Source organism: Pteronotus mesoamericanus, unplaced genomic scaffold, assembly GCF_021234165.1.
Source record: "Pteronotus mesoamericanus isolate MK-2021 breed Mesoamerican mustached bat unplaced genomic scaffold, CSHL_Meso_final contig_20, whole genome shotgun sequence".
In the NCBI taxonomy this organism is placed as follows: Eukaryota; Metazoa; Chordata; class Mammalia; order Chiroptera; family Mormoopidae; genus Pteronotus; species Pteronotus mesoamericanus.
The window spans coordinates 8,709,853-8,737,072 of NW_026555085.1; the positions used below are offsets into that span (position 1 = coordinate 8,709,853).

General features: G+C 37.4%; 1 protein-coding gene across 1 annotated transcript in view; it reads left to right on the forward strand.

The window, feature by feature from the left end:
• Positions 1 to 27,220, forward strand: part of DNAH8 (dynein axonemal heavy chain 8) — a 302,018-nt gene that overhangs the window by 72,865 nt on the left and 201,933 nt on the right. Inside the window, exons 23-31 of the mRNA XM_054569318.1 lie at positions 2,971 to 3,167; positions 3,715 to 3,841; positions 5,842 to 6,077; positions 7,820 to 7,924; positions 11,757 to 11,870; positions 13,138 to 13,200; positions 19,354 to 19,454; positions 25,410 to 25,547; positions 25,707 to 25,947. Of these exons, the coding sequence (XP_054425293.1) occupies positions 2,971 to 3,167; positions 3,715 to 3,841; positions 5,842 to 6,077; positions 7,820 to 7,924; positions 11,757 to 11,870; positions 13,138 to 13,200; positions 19,354 to 19,454; positions 25,410 to 25,547; positions 25,707 to 25,947 (1,322 nt within the window). The remainder of the gene's footprint in view (positions 1 to 2,970; positions 3,168 to 3,714; positions 3,842 to 5,841; positions 6,078 to 7,819; positions 7,925 to 11,756; positions 11,871 to 13,137; positions 13,201 to 19,353; positions 19,455 to 25,409; positions 25,548 to 25,706; positions 25,948 to 27,220) is intronic.

Consider the following 27,220-nt stretch of genomic DNA (forward strand, 5'->3'; position numbering starts at 1 on the left):
TATTAACTCAAAGTGAATTATAGAAGAACTAATGTTACCGGACAAATGGACCCGTGGAGGGTGTTGCCCAGATGCTATTACTGAAACAACGACCCCCCCCCACCCCTTTTCTGGGGTCCCACGGTTGTGGGTCCTTTACCCGCCGCCCTTGGAATTATGGCTCTGAATGGCAGAGTTTGGTGAAAAGGAAAGGAACTATTTATTCAAAAGTTATACAGGTTTGATTAATGGCTAAATGTCGCCCTTAAACCTCAAAAATCCCTTCAAAACAATCACCAGCACACACAGTCCTGCCTTCCTCCCTTTGCCCAGTAAGGCCAGTCAGGCCTGTCATGGGTACTGTCCTTCGGAAGAAAAAGAACAGAAGTCTGCGGCTCAGCTAGGCAAGCCTCCTACTGTTCCCAGTACCATCCGCTGTGTCTCCACGATCTCCAGCTCTTAATCCAAACCATGTGGCACCTTCTCATGGCCCACTAGCAAGAGTCCTTTCTCCCCTCTTTCTTCCTGCTTGGTCTTCACATTGTTCCCCAGAATCTGTGTCCCTTTGTCTCTCCCTCAGGCCCCAGTCTCTCGTTCCTCTCTCAGTTACATTCTGTATTAAGTCTTTCAAACCTTCATGATTAGCCTTGGTGATATGCAAAATAACCCTCTTTGCATATAAGGAATGAAGCTGTCCTGTTATTCACATGTAAAATGACTCTCAATGGCCTTGCTCCTGGTCTCATCTTCCATGGCGGCCCGCCCTGGGGTGGAGAGAATATATTTTTCTTGGACACCCCAATCTCTAGACCCCATCACAAATACCCTTTGAAGGGACCCTGGATGTGCCCCGTTACACTAAAACTATAAAAAATAAGTTATGTTTTTTAAACTTATAAAAAATAAAACATCAGAGAAAATTTTTGTGGTTTGGGGTTACATAATGATTTTTTTAGATAGGACAGCAAAAGCATGATCCATAAAAGAAAAAGAATGGTAATTTTAACTTCATTCAAATTAAAAATCTTCGCTTTTCAAAAGACACCATTAGATAAATTAAAAAGAGAAGCCACCTAATCAACAAAACAACCAAGCAAGCAAAATATAACCAGAGACATTGAAAAAAAAGAACTGCCAGTAACCAGAGGGGAGAAGGGAGAGGGATAACGGGAAAATTGGGAAGGTTGTTCAAGGAACAGTTACAAAGGACACGTGGACAAAGCCGAAGGAGATAAGATCAGGGTGGGAGGTGGGGATGGGTGGAGTGGAGGGAAGTGTTAGGGGGAATATGGAGACAACTGTTCTTGAACAACAATTAAAAAAAATAGAAAAACCACAGATTGGGAGAAAATGTTTGCAAATCACATGTCTGATAAAGTACTTGTGTTCAGAATATAAAAAAAACTCTTACAACTCAATATTAAGATACTTCCCCAACCCAAATGGACAAAAGATGAGACAGTTGAACAAAGAAGAAATATGAATGCCTAATAAACATGAAAACATGCTCAGTAGCCTTAGTTATTAGGAAAATGCAAATTTAATAAACCATGACGAGATACCACTACACACCAATTAGAATGGCTAAAATAAAAAAGTGATAATCGACAATACTGATTGTCGACATAGGACTTGGAACTCTGATGCATTGTTGATAGGTATGTAAAAAGGTACACCACGTTGGAACCAGGTGGACACTTCCTTAAAAAGTTAAACAAATCTTTACCATTTGTCTGTGCAACTTCACCCCCAGGAGTTTATCTAAGAGCAATGAAATCATATGTTCATGTAAGGACTTGTATGTGAATGTTCATAGCTGCATTATTTGTAATAGCCCCAAAGTGCTAGCAACCTAGATGTCCAAAATTGGTGAGTGGATAAACGAAGTGTGGTATATTGACACAATGGAATACTTCCATGCAGTAAAAGGGATAGAACTACCCAGACATGCAACATTAGTTAGTTAATTAGTTAATTAACTTAATTAAACCTATTCCCTATCATTTTCTTTTGCTTTGATTTTGATTAAATATGAGATGAAAGAGCAAATGAGTGACTGGCCTTAGGAGAGATACTACTCAGCGTCAGCTAATTGTTGCCATGAAGGAATGTGGGCACTGTACTACCAAGAAAGAAGCTGAAATCTGGAATTTTATGTGAAATCACATGATTTTCAATTGTTTATAACTTATAAAAAGTAAGGCAGTGTTTGCGCCAAACAACAGTATCTGTATGGTCTCTGATGAAAAATACTTGAGGATTTCCATCAAGGCTGTGATAACCAGATTTTGGCAAGAGGTTTTTTTTTTTTTAAGGTTTTATTTATTCATTTTTAGAGAGGAGAAGGGAGGGAGAAAGACAGGGAGAAAAACATCACTGTGTGGTTGCCTCTCGCATGCTCCCTACCCTGGTCCACAACCCAGGTATGTGCCCTAGACTGGGAATTGAACCGGCGACCCTTTGGTTGGCAGTCTGGTGCTCAGACCCCTGAGCCACACCAGCCAGGCCAGGCAAATAATGTTTATAGTGGTGGTTAATAGTGACTGGATGATCTCTTGTATTCCCACATGCCTAGCTGAAGACAAACATGTATTGTCTCCTTTCATTCTTGCAAGTATCTCTCTGAAAATTAAATAACTGGCATAAGGTTCTATGTGTTGCCTCCCCTTTAACCACCATGCTATTTTGGAAGGTAGCAATTTCAACTCTGAACTTTCCTTGGAGGATGTTAAAAAAATTTTGGGGGGGGGTGTCTTTCATTTGTCTCCTCTGAATAACACAGGTTTTCACATTAAAGAAATCTAAACCACAATAGGTTAATAAGACACAATAGTTTAGTCAGAATAAGTGAAGATAACAAGAGAATAGTTCTTAATTACTTAGAGGGAGAGTCTTTAAAAATACAGCTTGAAAAAGTATAAATATTAAAATTGATATAATATTTAAAGTTGAATGTCGATGTTATCTATATTTAAAAACATCTGTTTTCAGGATCTTTTGAAGAAATAATTCCTGCAAGGAAGCTGAAGAATTTTTATCCAGGTGTAGCTGAACACAAGGATATTTCCAAGCTGGTCCTCCTCCTTTCTTCCTCTGTGAATTCTCTAAGGAAAGTGGCTCATGAGGCCCTGCAGGACTTCCAGAAATACAAGACGCTCTGGACAGAGGATCGAGATGTGAAAGTGAAGGTGTATTTCTGCTACTTGTGATGCAGTTTGGGTTTGAATTGTTTATGTCTAATGTGTGTGGGAACACCAAGAAAGTATCAGTGACAATGACAGGAACTCATGAGCGAGGTCAAGAATCTATAAATGCCCAGCATGTAACACATTATATTGTGTGTTATTCTCACATTGACCCTGAGCTAATTGATAATAATGAGGCTCAGGCAGATTTTGTTTTATTTGCTTCAACAACTGAGTACTGGTTTTGTTCCAGACTGCCCAGAGGCTAGGTATTCAGGGCATGGCACACTTAAAAAGACTCAGCTGTATTTTTGTTTAGACTTAAGGAAACTTCAGAACTCTGAACAGCCATTCCTATGATTTTGTGAAATTCCCTCACATAGCCCCTCTTCCAAAGCTAACAACTCATCCCTTTCCTTACCAAGGCCCTGGTCTGATAGCACATACAAGTGGAAAAGTATATAAGCAAGTACAATTTTCTAATGTAATTACAATAAGTGTAAGATTTGTATTGTCAAAAGCTAAAGAAAACATTGTTTCTTTACTGCAGGAGTTTTTGGCTAACAACCCCTCTCTGACCGAAATCAGATCAGAAATTCTGCGCTATGCTACTTTTGAACAGGAGATTGATGAGTTGAAGCCTATTATCATTGTAGGAGCACTTGAATTGCATACAGGTATTTTAAAAATAATATACAAACTATCTGTATTTTTACATGAAATGTTACTTTATTTAGAAAGCAGTCATTAAGCTAACTTGGTACAATAATATAAATATTAAATATTTCTGGACCACTAATATTGTTCATGTATGTTGTATATACATATGTAAAATATGTATTTTATATAGTATGTATTTTTATATATATTATACCAGTGTGGCTTAATGTACACTTAGTATGCTGCACAGTTCCTCAGTTGGCTGTTAAACAACTATAAATACAGAGGAGGTGTGGTGTACCTGAGATACAGGAATCAGACAGTTTGAGGTCTCCTGAGAAATTAATCCATTTGGGATTAGAGTATCAAAGGATGATGAGACAAGCATTTAATGTCTGAAATAAAATGCTCAAGCTGACTTTATTGCTTATTGCAGTGAGGGAGAACTATGCTGGTCAGGCACAGTGCTCCAGCAGAGCAGACTACAGGTCTCATGTTATGGGCCTAAATGGGCTAACATCATCTGTAAAAGGATGCTTGCTCAGGTGAGGCTGTTGCTGATTGGTTGGTACTCAAAGGCAGGTTTATTGAGTATGTTCCTCCTGATTGGTTGACATTCAGAAGAGAGGAGCTGAAACTAACTGACTTGCAAAAGTATGTGAACTAAGGTGAATTAGTCTATGGTACGGGCTTAAAACTGGTTGTGGTGGCTACTAATTGCCAAGGTCACAGAGATACAATCAGTCTTGTCTTAAGTTTGTGAGATTTTATTCTCAGAAGGTATTTGAATGACCAACCTATTTTACATCAACTGTCTACCTTAAATAGATTTTCAGATCTATGCTCAAGCAATCAGTGTAACTGTGATGCTCAAATTTGACTACCAAAATTACTTGAATCCTCTTCTGGTAATAGACAATGCTCACCTCATGAACTACTTTATATGTTCAATAAAGATTAAATACTCTTATATCTATAAGACGATATAATACTATTATACTGATTACTATAATAGTTATGCTATTACAATTATATCTTTAATTTGGAGAAGAATCACAAATCTTGAGGGTATTATTTAGCTAGAAACAGAAACTATATATCAGGGGCAATAATTACAAGAACTTCTATAGCATTTTGGAAACTGCACTCTACCCATTATTTTATCCTCCTAGTGGTTAACTCCCTCAGTTCCCTCGTCCTCTCAGTTTTACTGTTAGAGGAGCAAAGTTTCAAGCTTGGCAGAGCTGTGGAGTTTAGGGGTACCAAGAGGAGAAAAGGGAAACAGGTGAGGACTGATCATGTAGAGTTGACTAGTTAGAACTATTCTGTTTTCAAGAAACAGAAACCTGTTTGAGCTATATGAAGGGAAAAAAGTATATTCCAGAATCCAAGATGCAGCTGAGTTTTAAGAGTGGACTAGAACCAGGGATAGTATAGGGATCTGAGGAAATCTTTTCTCTGTGACTCTCATTTCTTCCTCCCTCTGTGAGTGACTTTTTCTTTCAGAAGAATGGATTTTGATTAGTACATGCAAGGTCACGATTGGTTGGGAGAATCAGCTAGGCCCAGGTACAGTGTCAGGTTATACTAGATGTGGATGAGGTAGGAAGTGTAATAACAGAAAAATGGGCAGGTTTGGCAGACAAAAAAAATACTGTACTGCACTGTGTGGGGTTACCTAGAAGAAGATCGGCTGATGAGTGAGGGCTGCTAATGGGATGGCCAAAAACAGAACAAGGTTCACATTGCATAGCAGTAGAAGTAATTTCTGAAATTCTTCTCCACAGGCTTTAGTATCCTCATTCTACAGCTTGACATACTCCATGGGGATAGGAATTAAATCTTCAAAATCTGGTAAATTTACAGCACATTTAATTCAGACCAACTGCTTTTCAAGTGCTCAATAAGCCACACGTGGTTAATGACTATCAAACAGGACAGTGCAGTTACATATTAAAAATGAATCATTTCAGAATGTCAGTTGTATTCTATTTTGATCTTTTCTTGTCTTCACCAGGGCCGATGAAATTGGCCTTATCAATTGAGGCTAAGGCATGGAAGATGTTACTCTGTCGATACCTGAATGAAGAATACAAAAAGAAAATGTCAGACATGATAGCATTTATTAATGAATACTTGAAAAAGTTATCTAGACCTATTCGTGATTTAGATGATGTCAGGTTTGCAATGGAAGCCTTGTCTTGTATCCGTAATAATGAAATTCAAATGGACATGACTTTGGGACCAATTGAGGTAAGAAATGATTACATTTTTCATTCTTGAAATGATATTTTTTAAAAAACGAAATAGAGACACTCTAAAAAATTTATTCTGTTAACATATTTCTTTATTTTATGGCACAGTCTGCCTATTTCTCCTTTCTTGGTATCTGTGGAGGTATTTTGACATTATCAACAGTGTACAATGCACAAAGGAATATTAAAATATTAATAATATACCAGTATAAACAGTGTTTGTTTATTTTTTATGCTGGCACCAACATTCTATGGAAGGGAATGGTTGCATTGTCTCACATGTTAGGCAAGTTCCTCAAATATCTTCATATTTCCTTAGAAACCAGTTATAGGTCTCACTCATGGCCAGTGGCACGCCATGCACAGCATGATGGGAGTGGTCCACTTAGGCTTCCTGGGAAACTGTCGGAACTTAAGTCAGCAGATGTTTTTAGGGAATAGAACTGCATTCACTTTCTTTTGCGATATAACAAATTACCATAAACTTAATAGCTTAAAATGACACTAATTTATTATCTTACATTGCTGGAGATCAGCAATCTGAAAGCTATATAGGGCTAAAATTGAGATGTCAGTAGGGTTGCATTTTTTCTGGAGGCTCTAAAGAAGAAAGCATTTCTTGCTTTCTTCACCTTTTAGAGGCTCACTGCACTCTTGGCTCGCGGCCTCTTCCAGCAATGGCATCTCTCCTGCCCCTGCTGTGTCCTCACATCTTTGACTCCTAATCTCTTTCCTCCATATTTCCCTTGTATGAACCTTTGTGATTATATTGGGCTCACCCCGTTAACCCAGGATAGTCTCCCAGGATATTTAGGTTTTTGTAACTTAATCACACCTACAAAGCCCCTTTTGCCATGTAAGATAACATATTCATAGGTTCTGGAGATTAGGTTGTGGACAACTTTGAGGGGGCCATTTTTCTGTCTACTATAAGTATTTTACAACTAATATTTAGAATTTCTGGCTCATGATGATAATAAAAATCAGACTTTTAATTCATTTTATTACTTTAAATTATTGTCTGTAGACATTGCACTCCCTTATTGCCTGTAACAGCTGGGGAACTGGCATTTCCACAGCCTCCTTTTGGCACCTAGTTTCATGAGTGAGCATCACTTTCTTGAATCCATTTAGAGTTTATACTCTTTGGTAGCTAATGAATTTCATATCTTTATTACTTCTTTAAATCTTAGTAAATGGGAATTTTCGATGCTGATCACCCATCTTCAAGATTTAACAAATTATCATACTTTTTTTTTTTCCTGACTGCCGAAGCTCAATTCTTCAACATGAATTCTTTTGGAAAAGTCAGTTGCCGATTCATTTCTTTAATCATTCAAGTTTCTTTACTTTGGAGTATCTCCCATATCACCATTTTGTTCCACTTCTTATAATAGAGCATGAGAAAATATTTTACATGGTGTTGATACAAGATCAAGGCAGAGAGAGAGGAAGAAAATGACTTGAGGGGTATTTTTTAGGATAGTGTCTCATTGTGATGTGTTTACATTTCCATCAGGATCACCTAGGCACTTACTAAATGCTGATTTCAGGGCCTAGGACCTAGAGACAAAAACAATGCCAGTGAGATTCTAGAGATGCGTCTTTATACATTTAATGTTGGAAACATGTCTTCTGGAATAGTCTGCTTTCTAAGACGTAGGAATGTGTTTCTAGAAGGCATCTGAATCATTTGACACTTTCCTTTTGATGTTTCTGAACTCTACCCTTACTCCACAGGAAGCCTATGCTATTTTAAACAGATTTGAAGTTGAAGTAACCAAAGAAGAATCAGAAGCAGTTGATACCTTGAGATATTCTTTCAACAAATTGCAGAGCAAAGCTGTAAGTACAAACTTAATTCTTATTTTTTTCATTTATAAATTCTAATTTAACTCTTATAACGACTTGCTGAAGTCACCTAGAAAAAAATATGCTTCATACTTTTTAAAAGGTAAATATTATTATTTTAATAGTTTTATTGACATGTAATCTATATATCATAAAATTTACCATTCAAAATCTACAATTTCAAAATCTACAATTCACTAATTTTTAACTACTCACAGAGTTGTACAAACACTATCAGTATCCAGTATTAGAACATTTTCATCATCCCAGAAGAAACCTTAAACTCATCAGCAGTTACTCTTCATTTTCTCACCACAGCTTCTGGCAACCACTACTCTACTTTTTGTCTCTATGGATTTGCCTTTTCTGGATATTTGGTACTGATGGAATCATACAATATGTACTCTTTCATGACAGCTTCTTTTATTTAGCATAATGTTTTCAAAGTTCTGTATTATCTCATGTACCAGTACTTTATTTTCCTAGTGACTAATGATGTTAGCATCTTTTCAGGTACTTATTGGCCATTTGTATGTGTTCTTTGGAGAAATGTTTATTTAAATCCTTTGCTTGTTTTTGAAATCAGGTCATTTGTTTCTTTTATTTTGGGGTTGTAAGAGTGGATCTAAGTCCTTTATCAACGAATTTGCAAATATTTTCTCTTATTCTCTGGTTTTATTTTCACTTTCTTGATGATGTCTCTTGCAGTAAAATTTTTAATTTTGATGCATTCCAGTTTCTCTAATTTTTATTTTTATTTTGCTTATGTGTTTGGTATCATATCCAAGAAACCAATGCCTAATCCATGGTCATGAAGACTTACTACTATGTCTGTTCTTAAGATAATTTTACAATTTTAAGCTCTTACATTTAGGTCTCTGATACATTTTGAGTTAATTTTTCTCTGTGTTGTGTGTTTTGGGTCCAGCTTCATACAAAAGCATGTAGGTATCCAGTTGTCTCAGCACTGTTTGGCAAAAAGACTCTCCTTTTACCAATGAATTGCTTTGACACCCAGTTGTTGACAATCAGTTGACCATAAATGGAAGGATTTATTTCTGGACTCAAGTCTGTTCTGTTGAACTATATGTCTATTCCTATATCAGTACTATACTGTCTTGACTATTATAGCTTTGTACTAAGTTTTGTTTTAATTGTGGTATAATACACATAAATTAAAATTTACCATCTTAACCATTTTTTAAGTATATATAGTTCAGTAGCGGTAAGTATATTCACATTGTTGTGCAATCAATTTCCAAAACTTTTTTGTTATGTAAAACTGTAAAACTCTGTACCCATTAATCAATAACTCCTCGTTCTCCCTTCTTTCAGCCTCTACCATTCTACTTGTTCTCTTTATGCATTTGACTATGTTAGGTACCTTATAAAGTGGAATTGTACGTATTGTCTTTTTGTGACTTGGGTATTTCACTTAGTATTAGGTCTTCAGGGTTCATTCATGTTTGTAGCATGTGCCAGAATATTTTCCTTGTGAAGTCTGAATAATATTTCAATATATATTTTACACATTTTATTTATTTTTTTATGCATCAGGAACACTTAGGTTGCTTCCACTTTTTAGCTACTGTGAATAATGTTGCTATGAACATGGATGTATGAATATCTCTTTGACATCCTACCTTTAATTCTTTTGGATATCTACCCAGCAGTAAAATTCTGGGTCATATAGTAATTTTATTTTTAATTTTTTGAGGACTGCCATACTGTTTTCCATAGCAGCTGCACCATTTTATATCCCTACCAACAGTGCACGTGGTTCCAATCTCTCCACATCCTTACCAACACTTGTTATTTTCTGTTTCCTTGGTAGAGTAGGGATTCTAATGGGTGAGGTGGCATCTAATTATGGTTTTGATTTGCATTTCCCTAATAATATATGATGCTGACCATCTTTTCATATACTACTGACCATTTGTGTATTTTTTTTGGAGAAGAAATGTCTGTTCAAGTTCTTTGTCTACTTTTTAATTGGGTTGTTTGTTCCTGGATGTTAATTCTTATCAGATACATGATTTGCGGTTATTTTCTCCCATTCTATAGGTTGCCTGTTGATTGTGTCTTTATAGTCCTTTTTATTTATGTGAAGTAGGTGGTAATATCCTATCTTTCATTTCTAATTTCAGCCTCTTTCTCCTTTATCCTAGGTTAGTCTAAGTAAAAGTTTATCAATTTTGTTGATTTTTTCAAAGATGAAACTTTAAATTTGTTGATTTTCTCCATTGATTTTTCTATTCTGTATGTCATTTATTTGTGCTTTTTTAAAAATTACTTCTTTCCTTCTGCTTGCTATGGGTTTAGTTTTTTTCTTCTGTGCTTAGTTTGTTAAGGTGGATGGTTAGTTACTGATTTGAGATCTTTTTTAATGATGCATTTATTGGTACATATTTCTCTCTAAGCATTTTGAAGTAGGTAAATATTTACACACCACAAATTAGACTTTAAAAATGAACTCCAAGTGATGGTCCAGATTCTTTAATTATACTGAAAATTTTTATTGAATATTAATTAAGTTAAGAATGGCTTAAAATTTCTGGTTTATGGAAAGATTTGTCATTGAGATTGAAGCAAGTCATAGTAGCAAGGACACAGAGCTGAAACTGGGGTCATGGCTTGTGATTCCATTTCTGCCATTAGCCAATTGTGTGATTATATGCAAGTTAATAACCTTTGTTTCTAAATTTCTTCATGTGGTCACTGAGGAATATTTTAGGAATTTTTTATATGTGCTTATGAGCTCACCTGAGGTAATATATATAAAATATTTTTATACTCATGTTTATTTAAGTTCAAGTTAAATATTGTCTAATTGTTTGTTTTGAAAAATGTTTGCTACTCAGTCAGGAGAGTGACTCTTAGGAAGGAAATGGGGGAACATTCCACTGAGATTTAGTGAAGTCCGACTTTCTGTTGTTCAATGGGAAAAATTCACGTGAGTTACTCTTGTGTCTCTTTAACTGTTAGTGTTAAACCCAGTGACCTATCCTTTAGTAGAGATAGATAATTCCATACTTTAATCACCATTAAGCTTAAAGTAGTATATGTTCCAAACAAGAAAGGTGCTGTTGTTGAGGGCAGTTAAGAGCGAGGGCATTGTAACCCCAATGCCAGGTTTTGAATCTTGACCTTGCCTTGCACTGGTGTTGGGACCTTGAAGAAATTGCTTAGTCTCTGTGTGCCTCAGTTTTATCAGCTGTGAAATGGGTATAATATTAGTATTTGCCTAACAGGGGTGTTGTGAGAATTAAATGAGATAACATGTGAAGAGCCTGGCAGATAATAAGCATGAATTAAGGGGTGTTAAGATTGAAGTTTTAAGCAGAAGCTTTGGAGATTATTTTGGGGGGCATTGCTATATATATATTTTGTATCCAAAGTAATATCACTTTCTTTTAGGGAACAGTTCCAACTACTGCAACTGTGTGTACCTACTAGAGATTCCTAATCCCAGATGCTGGCCTGGCCCCAGAGACAACATGTGTCCCAGGCTGGGCCTACAGAAGTAACTGCCTGGCCACAGTGATGGCCTGAGATGGATTAGCTAACAAACTTTCCTAACTGCAATTAGAGAAGATGTCTTTGCCTCTTGGGTCCTGAACTGGAATGATATGAATTTCCTGTTGGTGCATTTAGGTTATTTATTTCTGTGGGTTTTTTTTTTTCTTCTGTTTCTACAAAAACAGTACAGAGATGTCTTTGTTCATATAGGACATCTGTGGGAAAACAGACTTGCTAGAATAGAATTGTAGCTTTCAGTTAATATATTATTTCACTCTCATATTGAGTACTCTTTATTTTCCCCTAGGTTTCTGTACAAGATGAACTAGTTCAAGTGCAGCCAAAATTTAAAAGCAATTTACTTGAGTCTGTGGAAGTGTTTCGTGAGGATGTAATGAACTTTGCAGAAGCATATGAGATGGTAATTTAACTATTTGCATACTCTGTGTTAACATGTCTGCTGGTATGTGTATATGAAATGGAAGTGATGAACCCTGAGAAATACACTGTGATTTGTACATTCTATGTAAGAGGTTACCACAGCTTTAAAAAAGGGAATAGCTGCTCCTTCAAGCATGTTTCATAGAGTTAGAAAGAAGATTTAACTGTTAAAAGGAGCAACAACTTTAACGATCATGGGAGGAGGAAAGGGTCTGGTTTTACCCTAAGAGTCAGAATTCTCATAGTTGAAAATGCAATACAGTTATTGAAAGGCTCTAAGAAACTAAAAACATCCTAATTCCAAGGTATTACACAACTGATTTTTTTTCCCTGCTAACTCTTAGAGAACCAAAAATGTCACTGAAAATAAATAATAAATTTCATACTTAGTCCCACAAAGTATTCAACTGGTTATAATGACTGAGAATGTCAACTTCCTTGATGTTAAACTCAGAAGTTGGACATATTTCCTAAAATTTTCTTTCTTTTGGTGATTACAATGGATCTGGATTCGTAAGACATTTAAGCCCTTGATGCTAGTTATATAACTCTTTTTTACATGTACTAAACTTACCTTTTTTAGTTGGATTATTCAACATTTGACTGCCCAATAATTCTGTTATACCAAGAATCTGGTCCACTGTTTTACCTGTCCATAACATCCATGATTGTATAGACCCTCTGGGGTCCTTTTTGCAACTATGTTCTGGCTCATGCCAGCAGAGATTGCCTACTGCTTCTCCCAAGTATTCAGCCTATGTGCATCTCTATTCCCACATGGGGTTGAAGAGTTAATGGAAGGAGACTGTTCTCAGGACTCTGTAACAGTTACTCTAATGCACAAACACACTGTCATCACTTATAAATGAAATGAGACACAGCTTTGGTGGTACAGACTTCATACAGGATAAAATTTGGTCACATTTTTTATCAGCTATGTCAAAATCCTTTAAAAATGAATGGAAGTTGGAGTGATCCAAATGTTCTTGAGTTGATTGTGGTCATGGTTACACAACTCCATTACACAAAAACCATTGAATTGTACATTTTAAATGGCAGATTGTATAATATGTGAATTAAATCTCAGTAAAACAGTTACAAAAAATAAATGACAACTTAATGTATAGCACAAAATTAGACCATTTAAATTAAAAATGTTTATTTAAAAGAAAATTAATAGATAAATCCAGTAAATTAATAGGTACTATGATTAGAAATTAAAATGGAGATTATATTATTCATTATAGGAAGGACCCATGGTTCCAAATATACCACCCCAAGAAGCTAGCAACAGGCTACAGATATTTCAGGTAAAACTACATTTTTTGTTACACATTTGATAATGTGTTATTTTTTAAAATGATTTTAGGGAAAAATGTATGTGTTTTACCTTACAATGTTAATTTGTTTAAAGTACATACAGATTTTAATAGTATTCTGATCTGCTAAATAATGTAATTGATTCTTTTTCTTGTGTCCCTCCATGCTCTCTTCCACAGAATACCTCTCTGTATTTTTAGAGAGTAAGACTTTGATTTTGAACTTAAGTGTATACCTTATTCTAGTTCCAAGCATCTCATTTGTATGTAAAGTGATAAAAAATTATAGAGTAAGAACATGTATCAAATAAGATTTTAAATATTAATGGTTTCTTTGTATTCCCTTTGTATTCATTAATTTTCTTCCTTCAGTATCCATCACTTTTCAACTACCCTGCTCCTTTGTCCTCCTCTGAACTGGGCAGTAATCATTGGATCAGGCCATCCTTTCACTGTCTTTTTCTACACTCAGATTGCCGAGCACATACAGAGCAAAATCACACACTCACTTGGATGAATGTTTTTCAGATTCATGGATTCCTATGTAAGCCAGCTCCCTAGGAGCATCAGGCAGTTCTGTGATTTGTTCCTGTTCTCTCTTCTGTTTTCTGCAGTGGCTGTACGATACATTCATGTTCTCTTTATGTCTCCCTCTTTCATCTGCATTCTTAGTTATAAAAAAAAATATTTATCAGTGTCTGCTGTGTGACTTGATAGACAGAAAGATGATTAAGAAATGGTTTTTATCTCTAAACTGCTAAAACCTGGTAAGGAAACACAGCGAGAGAAATAATTACAACGCCATGTGGTGAGCACTGTGATCTAGTTATGAGAGCTCATGATACGGAAACAGATGTAAGGAGCTCCCAATCCAGATGGGGGCTGGTGGGGCAGACAGAGGAGGCATCCAAACTGCACCTTGCCTGGAGAAGAAGGAGGAAATACAAGTTAGACAGAATTTGTGGCCCCCAAATGAGGAGATGAGCAGGGAGATTTAGGGAGATGGAAGAAGTGTAATGCGGGATGTAGTGGGCAAGGAAGACAGAGAATAGGGATGGGGCAGCAGAGTGAGCCTCAGTCATCAATGGGAGGGCCTTGCAGGCCATAATGAGGCGCTGTTCACCTGTCCTGAGGGCTGCAGGGCTCTAAGCAGGGAGTGATTGGGATTTTTCCAACCCTTGTGTTTTTAAAAGATTTCTCAAGCACTAATATGCTGAGTGATTTGGAGGGAGGATAGCATAGCCAATGGCAGTTTCAGTAATACAAACAAGAAATTGTAAAGACTGAGACCAAGAAGTGGCATTTGGAATAAAGAAAACTGGATAGATCTTGAGCTTCGTAAAGAGACCAACTTAATAGGCTTGGAGCCTGGGTTGAGGGGAAAGGATCAGGGTCTCCAGCCTTGGCAAATTTTACAGGACATATGTAGGAGGAATAGTTTTGGAATTTTTTGAAACAGATGACCTTGTCTCCAAATTTAGAAGAAATTTAGAGTCTATGATGTAAATTTTAGAGAGATGTGCCTCCCTTCCTGTCCCTGGGGACCCTTTACTCTCTCCCCTGTCTCGTCTTAGGTCGACCCTTATTATTCTTTACTTTCAACCTCTTCCTTATTACTAAATCTTCTCAGTCAGCATTAAAAACAGTCTTTCCTTCTTAAAGTACAGTAACAGTCATAAACATCTCTCTGTACTGTACCTCCCCCTAGAACTCACTTTTCTTTTTTTCTTTACTGGCCCCAGTTTTGCTCTGCATTTATACTCGGGCAGCTTCCACGGCCATCCCACTAGGAGTTACAGAGCTACCATCCAAAAATCAGTGTTTTCTTTTTTACTAGGAATACCTGTGTTTTGCAGAAAATCTTGCCATATGAAGCCTTTCTGTAGTTTATACCTTTGATTTGCCACATACTGGGTGGGTATTTCTAAATATCCCTTTACCTATGTCAGAAGTTACTTTCTATTCCTTGATAATTGGGTTTCTCACCACAAGCAGGTCAGTGGAGAGGTGGAGACAGTAATCTTGTTCTTGCTGCTTTGTGTGTATGTTCCTTGGATGCTTTGCACTGGTTCCATGCACACTTTTGCCAAAAAGGTTCAATCAAGTTAGATGGAATCTCTCAAGTTGCAGGTCCTCCTGAGAGTGTGAGGGGTAGTTCAGGCTTTTACCATCGTAGCCAACTGGAATATCTCATATGGCACCTAACTTTCAAGTATCTCCTTTGATTTGAGCGTTTTAAAATGTAGCAGCTATACTCTAACAAGAAGAGTGTGTCTTCAGGATCATTGGAGCAACCAGGAATTCCAGCTGGCCCCTAGTGGAATAAACTTGTGCAAACCAGATGAAATCATCTGTCACAGACCCCAGTGTCACTGCTGCCTGGTTTCAGGGAGGGTAGGTCTGGCCCAGTAACTCTCGTGGATTTTTATAAAGTAGGTGCATGTGTTGGCAAGGGTTTTCATGAGTTGCAGCAGGTACAAGCCTTTCACCTACATGTGATATCCAAGGACAAAGAGTCTAGTTCCTTGTTATTGTCATGATTCTTCTCTCCCCAGAAATATGGTGGTCCCTCTTGGACTAAAATCAGCTCCTCCCTTGCCAGCACTTCTCCTTTGCTAACTGAAGTCCTCAGGTTTGGACCCAAAGTCCCAGGGAAAGGGCTGCCTCTCTGGAAGAGCCAGGACTAAAACTGGCCTACCCACCTGGTGGCCTCATGCTGGGCCAAGTAACACCTCTCAGCAATAAAAGCAAAATAAATAATGAAAAGAGATAGTAATGTTGGACGATGATAAATGCCAAAGGAGCGGGGGTGGGCAGAAGGCAGAGAAGGGCCATAGAGTGCTGGGCTGTGTGTATGTGGAGGTGAAATTTAAAATAGTGTCTCCAGAGAAGCCTTCCTTGAGAAGGCGGTAGTTGAACAGAGATCTAGAGAAGTGAGGGAATGAGCTGGGCAGGCACCTGGAGGAGCAGCTTTCCAGGCAGAGGAAGAGCATGTGCAAAGGCCCTGGGTAAGAGCATATATGAGAAGCAACAAGGAGCAGAATGAGCAAGGAGAAAGTAATAGCAATATGGGCAGAGAGGTGTGGAGGGAACAGACTGTAGAAGACATGCCAGCCTCAGGAAGAGCATTGGGTTTGATTCTGAGTGAGAAGAGTGACATGATCTTATTCCTGTTTTCAGTGGAACACTACTGTGTTGAGAATAGATTATTGGCAGTCAAGGGCAGAAGCAGGGAGACTATTGCAATAATCCAGGTGAGAGGTGATAGTAACATGGACCAGAGTGGTGGTATTGGTGTTGATAGAAATGGTTGGAGCCTGAGTATATTTTGAAGATAGACCCACTTCCTTGTCTTTCCCTCAAGAGTTACCAATTTATTGGTCAGCAGCTAGCAATTTAATGTGTCACCCTTGTGTCAGGGGTGTGGTCACTTCATTGAAAAGACAATGCAAGGCCCATCTCTGGCCTTCTTTTTTTTTTTTAAAGTATATTTTATTGACTATACTATTATAGTTGTCCGATTTTTTTCTCCCCATTATTTTCCTCCGCCCTACACCACCCCTCCCACCAGCATTCCTCCCCGCTTAATTCATGTCCATAAGTGGTACATATAAGTTCTTTGGCCTCTCCATTTCCTGTACTATTCTTAACCTCCCCCTGTCTATTTTCCCTGCACCTTTTATACTTATTATTCCCTGCACCTTTTCCCCCATTCTCCCCTCCTCGTCGCCCCCCCACCCTGCCCCACTGATATCCCTCCATGTGATCTCCATTTCTGTGATTTTGTTCTTGTTCTAGTTGTTTGCCTTTTTTTTTTTGCTTGTTTGTTTTTTTAGGTTCAGTTGCTGATAGTTATCAGTTTGTTGTCATATTACTGTTCATAGTTTTGATCTTCTTTTTAAATAAATCTCTTTAACATTTCATATAATAAGGGTTTGGTGATGATGAACTCCTTTGGCTTTACTTTATCTGGGAAGCACTTTATCTGCCCTTCCACTCTAGGTGATAGCTTTCCTAGACAGAGTAATCTTAGATGTAAGTCCTTTCCTTTCATGACTTTGAATACTTCTTTCCAGCCCATTCTTGCCTGTGGGGTTTCTTTAGAGAAATCAGTTTATACTCTTATGGGAACTCCTTTGTAGGTAACTGTGTCCTTTTCTATTGCTGCTTTTAAAATTCTCTCCTTATCTTGAATCTTGGGTAATAGAATTATGATGTGCCTTGGTGTATGTTTCCTTGAGTCCAACTTCTTTGGGACTCAGGCTTCCTGTACTTTATGGAAGTCTGTTGACTTTGCCAGGTTGGGGAAATTCTCCTTCATTATTTTTTCAAATAAGTTTTCAATTTCTTGCTCTTCCTTTTCTCCTTCTGGCACCCCCATGATTCAGATGTTGGAATGTTTAAAGTTGTCCCCAAAGTTCCTAAGCCTCTCCTCATTTTTTTGAATTCTTGTTTCTCCATTCTGTTCTGGCTGAATGTTTTATCTCTTCCTTCTGCTTCCAATCGTTGATTTGAGTCCTGTTTTCCTTCCCTTTACTGTTGGTTCCCTGTAAATTTTTCTTTGACTCACTTTGCATAGCCTTTTTTTCCCCTCCATTTCATGACCATACTCAACCAGTTCAGCGAGCATCCAGATTACGAGTGTTCTGAACTGTGCAGCTGATTAGGTGACTATCTGTTCATCACTTAGTTCTATTTTTGGAGCTTTGATCTGTCCTTTCATTTGGGCCATATTTTTTTGTCAGCACACCTGTTATGTTGGGGGCAGCAAGGCCTTCGGTATTTGCCAGGGCAGGGCAACCGAGGTCATTGAGTTGTGATGCTGTGTGTGGAGGAGGGATCTGAGAGGGAACAGTGCTGCTTGTGAGGTTCTCGGCCAGCTTTCAGTCACTCCCCATACTACCCATAAGCAAATTGGGCCCTTCTGGTGCTGATTCCCCAGTGGGTAGGTTTGTGTACGTTCTAGGACCCCATGAGTTTCTCCAGCGGACTCTCCTGTGAGACTGGGAGTTTCTACTGCCACCACAACCCCCACAGGTTTTTACAGCCAGAGATTTTGACGGTTTCTTTTCTCATGCTGGAGCCCTGGATTGTGGGGTCTGTCTCGCTCCCCAGCTGTTCATCTCAGTTTATCTGCATCGAAATGTAGGACTGCCCGGTCTTCCAGCCACTGCTTTGCCTGCCTCATCCTCCTGCTGCCACCTTGCTGCGCGTCCTCTCCGCACCGGCTGCCCATGTCCGCGCCCTGGTCTGGATGAATGTTTCTTCTTTAGCACCTTCATTGTCAGACTTCCCTACAGTTTGATTTTCTGACAGTTCTGGTTATTTTTTGTTTTTAAATTTGTTGCTGTCCTTCTTTGGTTGTGCGAGGAGGCAAACTTTATCTACTTATGCCTCCATCTTGGCCAGAATTTCTCAACTTTGCTAATTTAAATTGTAACTATCTCAAATAGTTCCTTATGTTCCCAATCATTGATTTGATTTTTGGATTCATCCACTCTACTGTTGATTCCCTGTAAATAGTTCTTTATTTCAATTAGTGTATCCTTCAATTCTGACTGGGTTTTTTTATGCTTTTGAGGTCCCCACTCAGTTCCTTGAGCATCCTTATAACCAGTGTTTGGAACTCTGCATCTGATAGATTGCTCGTCTCCATTTTGTTTAGTTCTTTTTCTGGAGTTTTGTTCTGTTATTTCATTACGTTAAAAAGGAATCCTTCATTCTATAGACTCATTATACCTTACAGAGAAAACAGGGTTGAGTGGCTTATAATAATGCTTCACTCATTTTGACTCTTCAGGAGGGATGACCAATCTAAATTACTGATACAGCCTGAATTACAGATTTTTAAAAATGAAGCTTCAAACATATTTATGGGCACTTGAAATATAGGTCATCTGGGGGTCACATAAATTATTAAAGAAATAACTATATAAAATGAATACTTTTAGAAAGCTTGAAAGTTAATTTTCCTAAGTGCTTAACTTTTCTTTTGATAGCTTGGCATCACATAAATTTGCTTCACAAATCTTTGTTTGATAGATAGTATTAAATAAATCTCAATGTAGTATAATGATAATATATTCTTCTTTAATGCAATCTGAATTAATTATATTTTACTATAATTTAAAAACCCTTCTATAGGCTAATTTCGATGATCTGTGGAGAAAATTTGTTACGTATTCATCTGGTGAACAACTTTTTGGATTGCCTGTGACTGACTATGAGGTTTTACACAAAGTCAGGTAAGTTTAGAATTTTTATGTTACATGCAAATAATTAAATACTGTCCATTAGAAGAATCATGTCATCATTAAAACCATTATTACTGCAGAGAAGGGCCTCCCATGGAACACTCCTAAATACTTCCTTTATTCTTGGCAATTCTGGGCCCAAGTGTGTATATAGTCTCCATATACAAAAGCAATGTTCTAGAATAGGAGAAAATGCATTGCAAAAATTCTGGGTATTGATGGCCAAGTTTCATCTGTGCTTTATTTTTTTCTTTTTGTTCTTTTTGAATAGTGTCAATGATTGTGGAGGAGCACTGCAAGTTTGGATAAGTTCTGTTTATTTAAAGGAATAGTCATACTCGGCTTTCAATCTTTTCCTACTGCATTTATACTATGTTCTTTTTAATTGGGTAGACATAGAATTCATGGAGATTGAAGCCCAAGGAACTTAATTGACTTTAAACAGTGGATCTGGGATTTAAACAAGTATATTGTAATAGAATTTTAAATATAGTTTTCCTTAAAAGTAAAATTAAAACAGTGGTATTGACTTGTTAGTATCTTGGCTTTGGGAAGGAACTTTATGTTGACTTCTTGCAAAGTCACAGCATGAAAATGTCATGGCAAAATAGACCTGAAATTGTCTGAAGCTAAATTAATGCTTCAACCATTTAAGGCAGATGGTTTGTATTCTTTTTGTCAAGTGGTCATTCACCAAGCTTAACTGAATGACCAGTTGTATTAGAATTGTCGATGTCTGGTCCTTAACCCTAACATACATAAATCAGACTCTTTGGGATTGGGTCTTAGGAAACCTATATTTTATAAAATCTCTAGTTAATTTGTTTGCATACTCCGTCTGAGATTCAGTATTTTATTTTAACCCTTAGTGTTCCAGGAAAAATAATCATTCTTATTTACCATTTGGAACAATGGACCCTTTTTATTTTTTATATTTTAAATAATTTGTGAATAATGTACAGAAATAAGAATAAAGGGATGAAAAGCAATTTTATTAGAAAATTTAGTAAGAACTTAAGCAGTGAAGACCCAAACTTTTATTCCATAATGTCCTGGTTTTAAGATATGTAGACATGAAATGGAGACTGACTTTTGAATGCAAACAGCTGCTCACCAACTGTCATGCCTGAACCTGGAGCACACCCATCCTGTAATCACTGATTCCAGATTTCAGATCCATCTCCAAAACTTCTAGATTATCATTACTTTTGACTCTTCTTAGACTTACACTGTTAAAACTCAAGACTGTTTAAAACTCAGACCCTCATGGTTTTGTTGAAGAGAAGATCATCACCTTCTTTACAATATAAATTCAAAAATCATTACTTTGAGGTTTGCATGATTGATTCAGTGAATTTTTTAAATTTCATTATCATCTGTTTTCTTTGAATACATACCTGCCTTCAAATTTGTCTACTTAAGGAATGTATCAAATGAAACTTATATAAACACTGTAAATAAAGAAAGAACAGTGTTACATCTTTTTGGAAAAATGATATGGTGTAAGTTCTTGTTGCAAAATATTACATGATGAAGCCCTTGCCTCTGCTGAAATATATTGTTCACTCATAAGTCACTGAGTTTAATAAAATTGAGGGTCAAAATGGCAGCATCGGTAAACATAGTATTCTCATTTTCCCACAACCATATCAAAATTACAACTGAAGTAAAGTGTAGCCATCATTCAGAACTGAATGGAATCAAGCTGAATGAAGTCACACAACTATGGAATTAAAAAGGAAACCACATTGAGACTGGTAGAAGCCATGGAGATGTGGAACCAGTTCATCCCACACCCATGGATGGTGGATAAAAATCAGGAGAAATATCTCAGCTACAGAGGTCCCCTCTGAGGAACAAGGGGTCCCAGTCCCACACCAGGCCCCCTAGCTGAGGGTTCCACTGCCAGGAAGAGAATTCTCCATAACTTTTGGCTATAAAAACCAGCAGGGACTGAGGCTGAGGAAGACAAAAGCTTTTGTAGTGCCAGGCAGTTTCTCTTGAAGGGCCCATGCATAGACTTACCTCCTCTGAGCTCAAGCATGGGGACAGCAGATTCAAAGGCACCATAGACATATGGGGAGGAACTTAATTGTCCAGCAGCAGGGCCAGAGCTGAGGGTGCAGCTTTCTCCCAAACAGAAGTGCCTGCAGAGGCCATTGTTACCTTAATGAGTCCTCCCATCACAGAGCAGGCAGGCAGAAGCCATATCTGAGACTCCATCAACCTGGCTCACTGTTTGCCACACACTGGTGGTTCCCTGAGTTCCTGTATGACCCAACTTTTGGGCCCACCCAAGCCATTTCCATTGGTTTTTCTATTAGAAAGGGTTGCCTTGGTTCATACTTCAGATCTTCATAAATTCATTCAAGCAAGCAGCATCTGGCCTCAGCGACCCCTGTACCTCTCACTAAGTGGCCCCAAGCCTCGCACTAGCGACTGCTAGGTTTAATTCACAGTTTGGCCTCTCTTGGACACTTCTAAGCCCAGCACAAGTAGCAGCCATCTGCAGATCACTTTGTAGCTTATGCCCGGTGGCTCTAGGGCAGAACACAGATCGTGGCTGACCTTGGCCCCAGAGACTACATACTCAGAGGACAGCTTCATATCACATTGAAGCACCACACCCAACCACCTCCAAAAACAACACACTCAAGGGACAAACTCAGCAGGCACCACTGCCCTGATGAAGTAAGTTCTGGTGTGTGGTGTGGGCCCCTGCACAACTGATCCTCCACAGTGGTTGGAGGTTGGCAGTCAGCAGTCACACCCAGTCCTTGCAGATGACTGGCCTGGGGGTAAATCCCTCCCAGTGACATGCCAAGAGCAGTCAAGGCTCAACTACAAGAAGAGGGTGTACACAGGCCACACAGGGGTGCCTTCAAGTACCCACCTTGGGTGATTGAAGAGGCAGGCTGTGCCACTGGACCCTACAAAACACCTATTACATAAGGCCACTCTGCCAAGCCCAGAAGACATAGTGGCTTTATCTAACACATAGAAACAAATACAGGGAGGCTGTGAAATGAGGAGACAAAGAAAATGGCCCAAATGAAAATAGAACAAAACTTCAAAAAAAAAAAATAAGAACTAAACATAAGGGAGAAAACCAATCCACTAGATGCAGAGTTCAAAACACTGGTTATAAGGATGCTCAGTGAATGTAATGAGAACCTCAACAGCATAAGAAAGAACCAGTCAGAAGTAAAGGATACACTCACTGAAATGAAGAATAATTTACAGGGAATTGCCAGTAGAGCAGATGAAGCCAACACTCAAATCAGTGATTTTGAATGTAAGAAAGCCATAAACACCCATCAGAACAGCAAAAAGAAAAAAAAATTAAAGAAATTGAGGCTAGTGTAAGAAGCATCTGGGACAACTTCAGCCACACCAACATTTGCATCATAGGAGTGCTGGAATAAGACAAGAGAGGGCGAGAAATTGAAAACCTGCCTGAAGAAATAATGAGAGAAAATTTCCTTAGTTTGGTGAAAGAAACAGACATGCAAGTCCAGGAAGCATAGAGAGTCCAAACAAGATGACTCCAAAGAGGCCCACACCAAGACACATCATAATTAAAATGTCAAAGGTTAAAAACAAAAAGAGAATCTTAAAAGCGACAAGAGAAATGCAGTTAAGTTACCTACAAGGGAGCTACCATAAGACTGTCAGCTGATTTCTCAAAAGAAACTTTGCAGGCCAGAAGGGATGGGCAAGAAATATTCAAAGTGACAAAAAGCAAGGACCTACAACCAAGGTTACTCTACCCAGCTAAGCTATCATTTATAATTGAAGGACAAATGATGAACTTCCAGACAAGAAAAATCTGAAAGAGTTCATCACCACCAAACCAATTATATGAAATGTTAAAGGGTCTTCTTGAAGAAGATCAAAAATATGAACAATAAAATGGCAATCAATACATATTTGTCAACAATTGAGCCCTAGCTGATGTAGCTCAGTGGATTGAGTGCTGGCCTGTGAACCAACGAGTCGCTGGTACGATTCCCAGTCAGGACACACATGCTTGGGTTGCGGGCCAGTTCTCCGGTAGGGGGCGTGTGAGAGGCAACCACACATTAATTTTCTCTCCCTCTCTTTCTCCCTCCCTTCCTCTCTGTCTAAAAATAAATAAAATATTTTAAAAAATTGATTCTAAAACCCAACCAAGCAGAACAGAAATGGAATCATGAATACAGAGAACATTTTGACAGTTGCCAGATGGGAGGGAGGTTGGAGGGATGGACAAAAAAGATAAAAGGATTAATAAATTCAAATCAGTTGTCACAGAATATCATGGGGATATAAAGTACAGCATAGGGAACATAGTCAATAATGGTCAAATAACTGTGTATGGTGTCAGATGGGTATGAGATATATCAGGATGATCACTTACTAAGTTATGTAATATCTAATCACCTGAAACTAATATTATAATGTATGTCGACTGTAATTGGAAATAAAAATGATTAAAAAATAAATAAAGTTCATCTGAATTATCATCTAACGACTCAACCTGAGATTTCACTTACACAATCTATTTCACTATCAAAATTAGAGTCTAGAGTGCTGCTTTCTGTCTAATATTTAGAAAACACCTTCCATTGTCAATTTTCTTCTCTTTGATGTTTTAGATAGAAAATGAAAAATTCTGAGTTCTTAACTATTGAATATTAAGTGAAAGCTAAATAAAAATCCAAAGGATTATAAAAATAGTATTTATAGGGTTTTTTTGGTTCTTTCTGATAAGATGATGCAATTCTTCAGTCAGCACAGTAAGAGGAAAATCACTATTGCATCATCCTTAGATGAGATTTTAGTACATTCTTAGTACAGTAGGGAATAATCAGTAATTAATGATTAAATTATTCATAGGATGATGAATTAGCAAAAGGAAATGAGAAATGGAAAAACACAGTAACTAGGATTCCAGAACGTGTCTTAGGTTTATAAAAGGGTCCAGTGGACCCATATGGTAAATGCAAAATAAAATGAATTTTACTCTCTTAAAAACACAGGTAAATTTTAGCTTGGACTCTCTTTGTATGCTAAGGGTTGAGGAATTCCTGGCAGAATGCACAAATACTGGTGAGGGGTCAATTTTGGATGTCTTACATGGACCTGTAATCCCTCCTTTTATTCTTGCTTTTGGATATAACTCCATTTGGGGACATGAGGAAAAGCTTTTGGTAGGAAAATGATGTTTAATGTCAGACTTAAAGACATACATTTTCTAAAAATCTAGCATGCATTTGAAAAAAAATCAAATAAAACCTTAGCCTTGGCTTGATTGTGTTACCAAGTTTTGGTCACATTGTTTGCAATAATTGGTATGTTAAATATAATCAAACCATTTGTCAGTGTCAGGTCATAGTATGATATGGAGTATTTCAGAGATGTAAACTTGACCTAATTTACAGAGCTTTAATAGAGTCTTTGCTTGGAAACTGATAGGGTTGTATGCATGTTGGCATCTGTAAGATTTTATATATATAATGTATGGATGAATATTTGATTGGATGAATTCTGCTTATCTAATAATAGAATTTATTTTTATTTTTTTAAAGATTTATTTATCTATTTTTAGAGAGAGGGGAAGGGAAGGAGAAAGGGAGAGAAACATCAATGTCTGGTCGCCTCTCTCGTGTGTCCCCTACTGGGGACCTGGCCTGCAACCCAGGCATGTGCTTTAACTGGGAATTGGACCAGTGACCCTTTGATTGGCAGGCCAGCACTCAATTCACTGAGCCACACCAGCCAGGGGAAGTTTTATTTTTAAAATAAGGAAAAAGGACTCATGGACATGGACAACAGTGTGGTGAATGCTGGGGGGAAGGGGTATAAGGGGACTAAATGGTAATGGAAAAAATAAAACAAGGATTAAATAAAAATAAATAAAACAAAATATGCAATATGTAATATCTTAATTATTTGGTTTCCCAGAAAGGAACTCAACTTGCTGCAGAAGCTATATGGATTGTATGATACTGTAATGGGCAGTATTAGTGGTTATTATGAAATACTTTGGGGTGATGTAGACATTGAAAAAATTAATGCAGAACTGCAGGAATTTCAAAACAGGTGAGTTTCAATTTATTTAAGTTTATGTTTTTATAGTGCTTATATTCTTAGGGACCTATAGATATTTCACAAATGAATTTATGCTGTTACATTGCTGTAAATGCATAACACCTTCAAAGAAATGTGTAGATGAAATAATTTTTTCTTTTTTTCTGAAAGATGTCGTAAACTTCCAAAAGGACTTAAAGATTGGCAAGCTTTTTTGGATCTGAAAAAAAGAATTGATGATTTCAGTGAGTCGTGTCCTCTACTAGAAATGATGACCAATAAGGCAATGAAACAGAGACACTGGGATCGAATCTCTGAGTTAACTGGAACCCCATTTGATGTGGAATCTGATTCTTTTTGTCTTAGAAATATTATGGAAGCACCACTCCTTAAAAATAAGGATGACATTGAGGTACATAAAATTATAAGATTGTTCATTAAAGAATATCTCATTTTTCATTTATGAAAATTATACAAAATTTTACAAACAGGCATTTTATTCAAGGGTATACTAATTACCCCATATAATGCACCTGCAAAATTTGGAATGATTCTGAACATATCTTGGTTTTACAAAATAATGCTATAACTCAAGGAGATACTATGATTATCTGAAATACAATATGTTAGTTTTGGAGCTCCTCAATCTATCCTCCATTGTGCCTTAACCACATTCCATTGACAAAAATGTTTATTTTGGTATTGTGTCCTAGGTGAATCCCTTAGAACGTTTTCCAAATTTCTTCTTTTTGTTATTATTGATTTTAGAGAGTGGGGAAGGGAGAGAGAGAAAGAGAGAAACATCAATGTGAGAGGGAAACATTGGTTTCCTCACATATGCACCCCAATGGAGGACAGAACCTGCAACCTAGGCACATGCTCTGACAAGGAATCAAACTCACAACCTTTTGCTGTACAGAATGATGCTACAATCAAGTGAGCCACAGTGGCCAGGGTCCAAATTTCTAACTTTTCCCTATATCTATTGACTATTTAAAATTACTATTTTTTTATCTTTTTTAAAAATTTTATTTTAATTTATTTTTTCAAATACATTTGTCTCTGCCTCCCCCCCACCACTTTCCCTTGCCCCCTCCCTCCTTCCCTCCCTCAGCTCTTCCCCTTTGGTTTTGTCCATGAGTCCTTGCTATATGTTTCTTTTCCAAGATTTTTAATTGTTTTTTTTTGTTTTAAGTTTAGTGTTTGTATAGTATATTTTTATATTGAGATATAATTGACATGTAATATTCTATTAGTTATAGGTGTACAACATAATGACTCAATATATGTATATATTGCGAAATGGTCATCACGCATAGATACTATCTTTTTTTCTTGTGATGAGAACTTTCAAGATCTACTCTCTTAACAACTTTCAAACACGCAATAGAGTATTATCAACTATAGTTGCCATGCTGTACCTTACATCCCCAGGACTTAGTTATTTTATAACTGAAAGTTGTATGTTTGACCACCTTCATCCATTTCACCCTCCACTGTCACCCTTACCCCTGGCCACTACCAATTTGTACTTTGTATTTGTCTGATTTATTTCACTTAGCACAATGCCCTCAAGGTCCATTTGTGTTGTTACAAATAGCAGGATTTCTCTCCTTTTTATAGATGAATAATATCCATACTTTCTTATCCATTCATTCACTGATGGACATTTAGGTTGTTTCCAT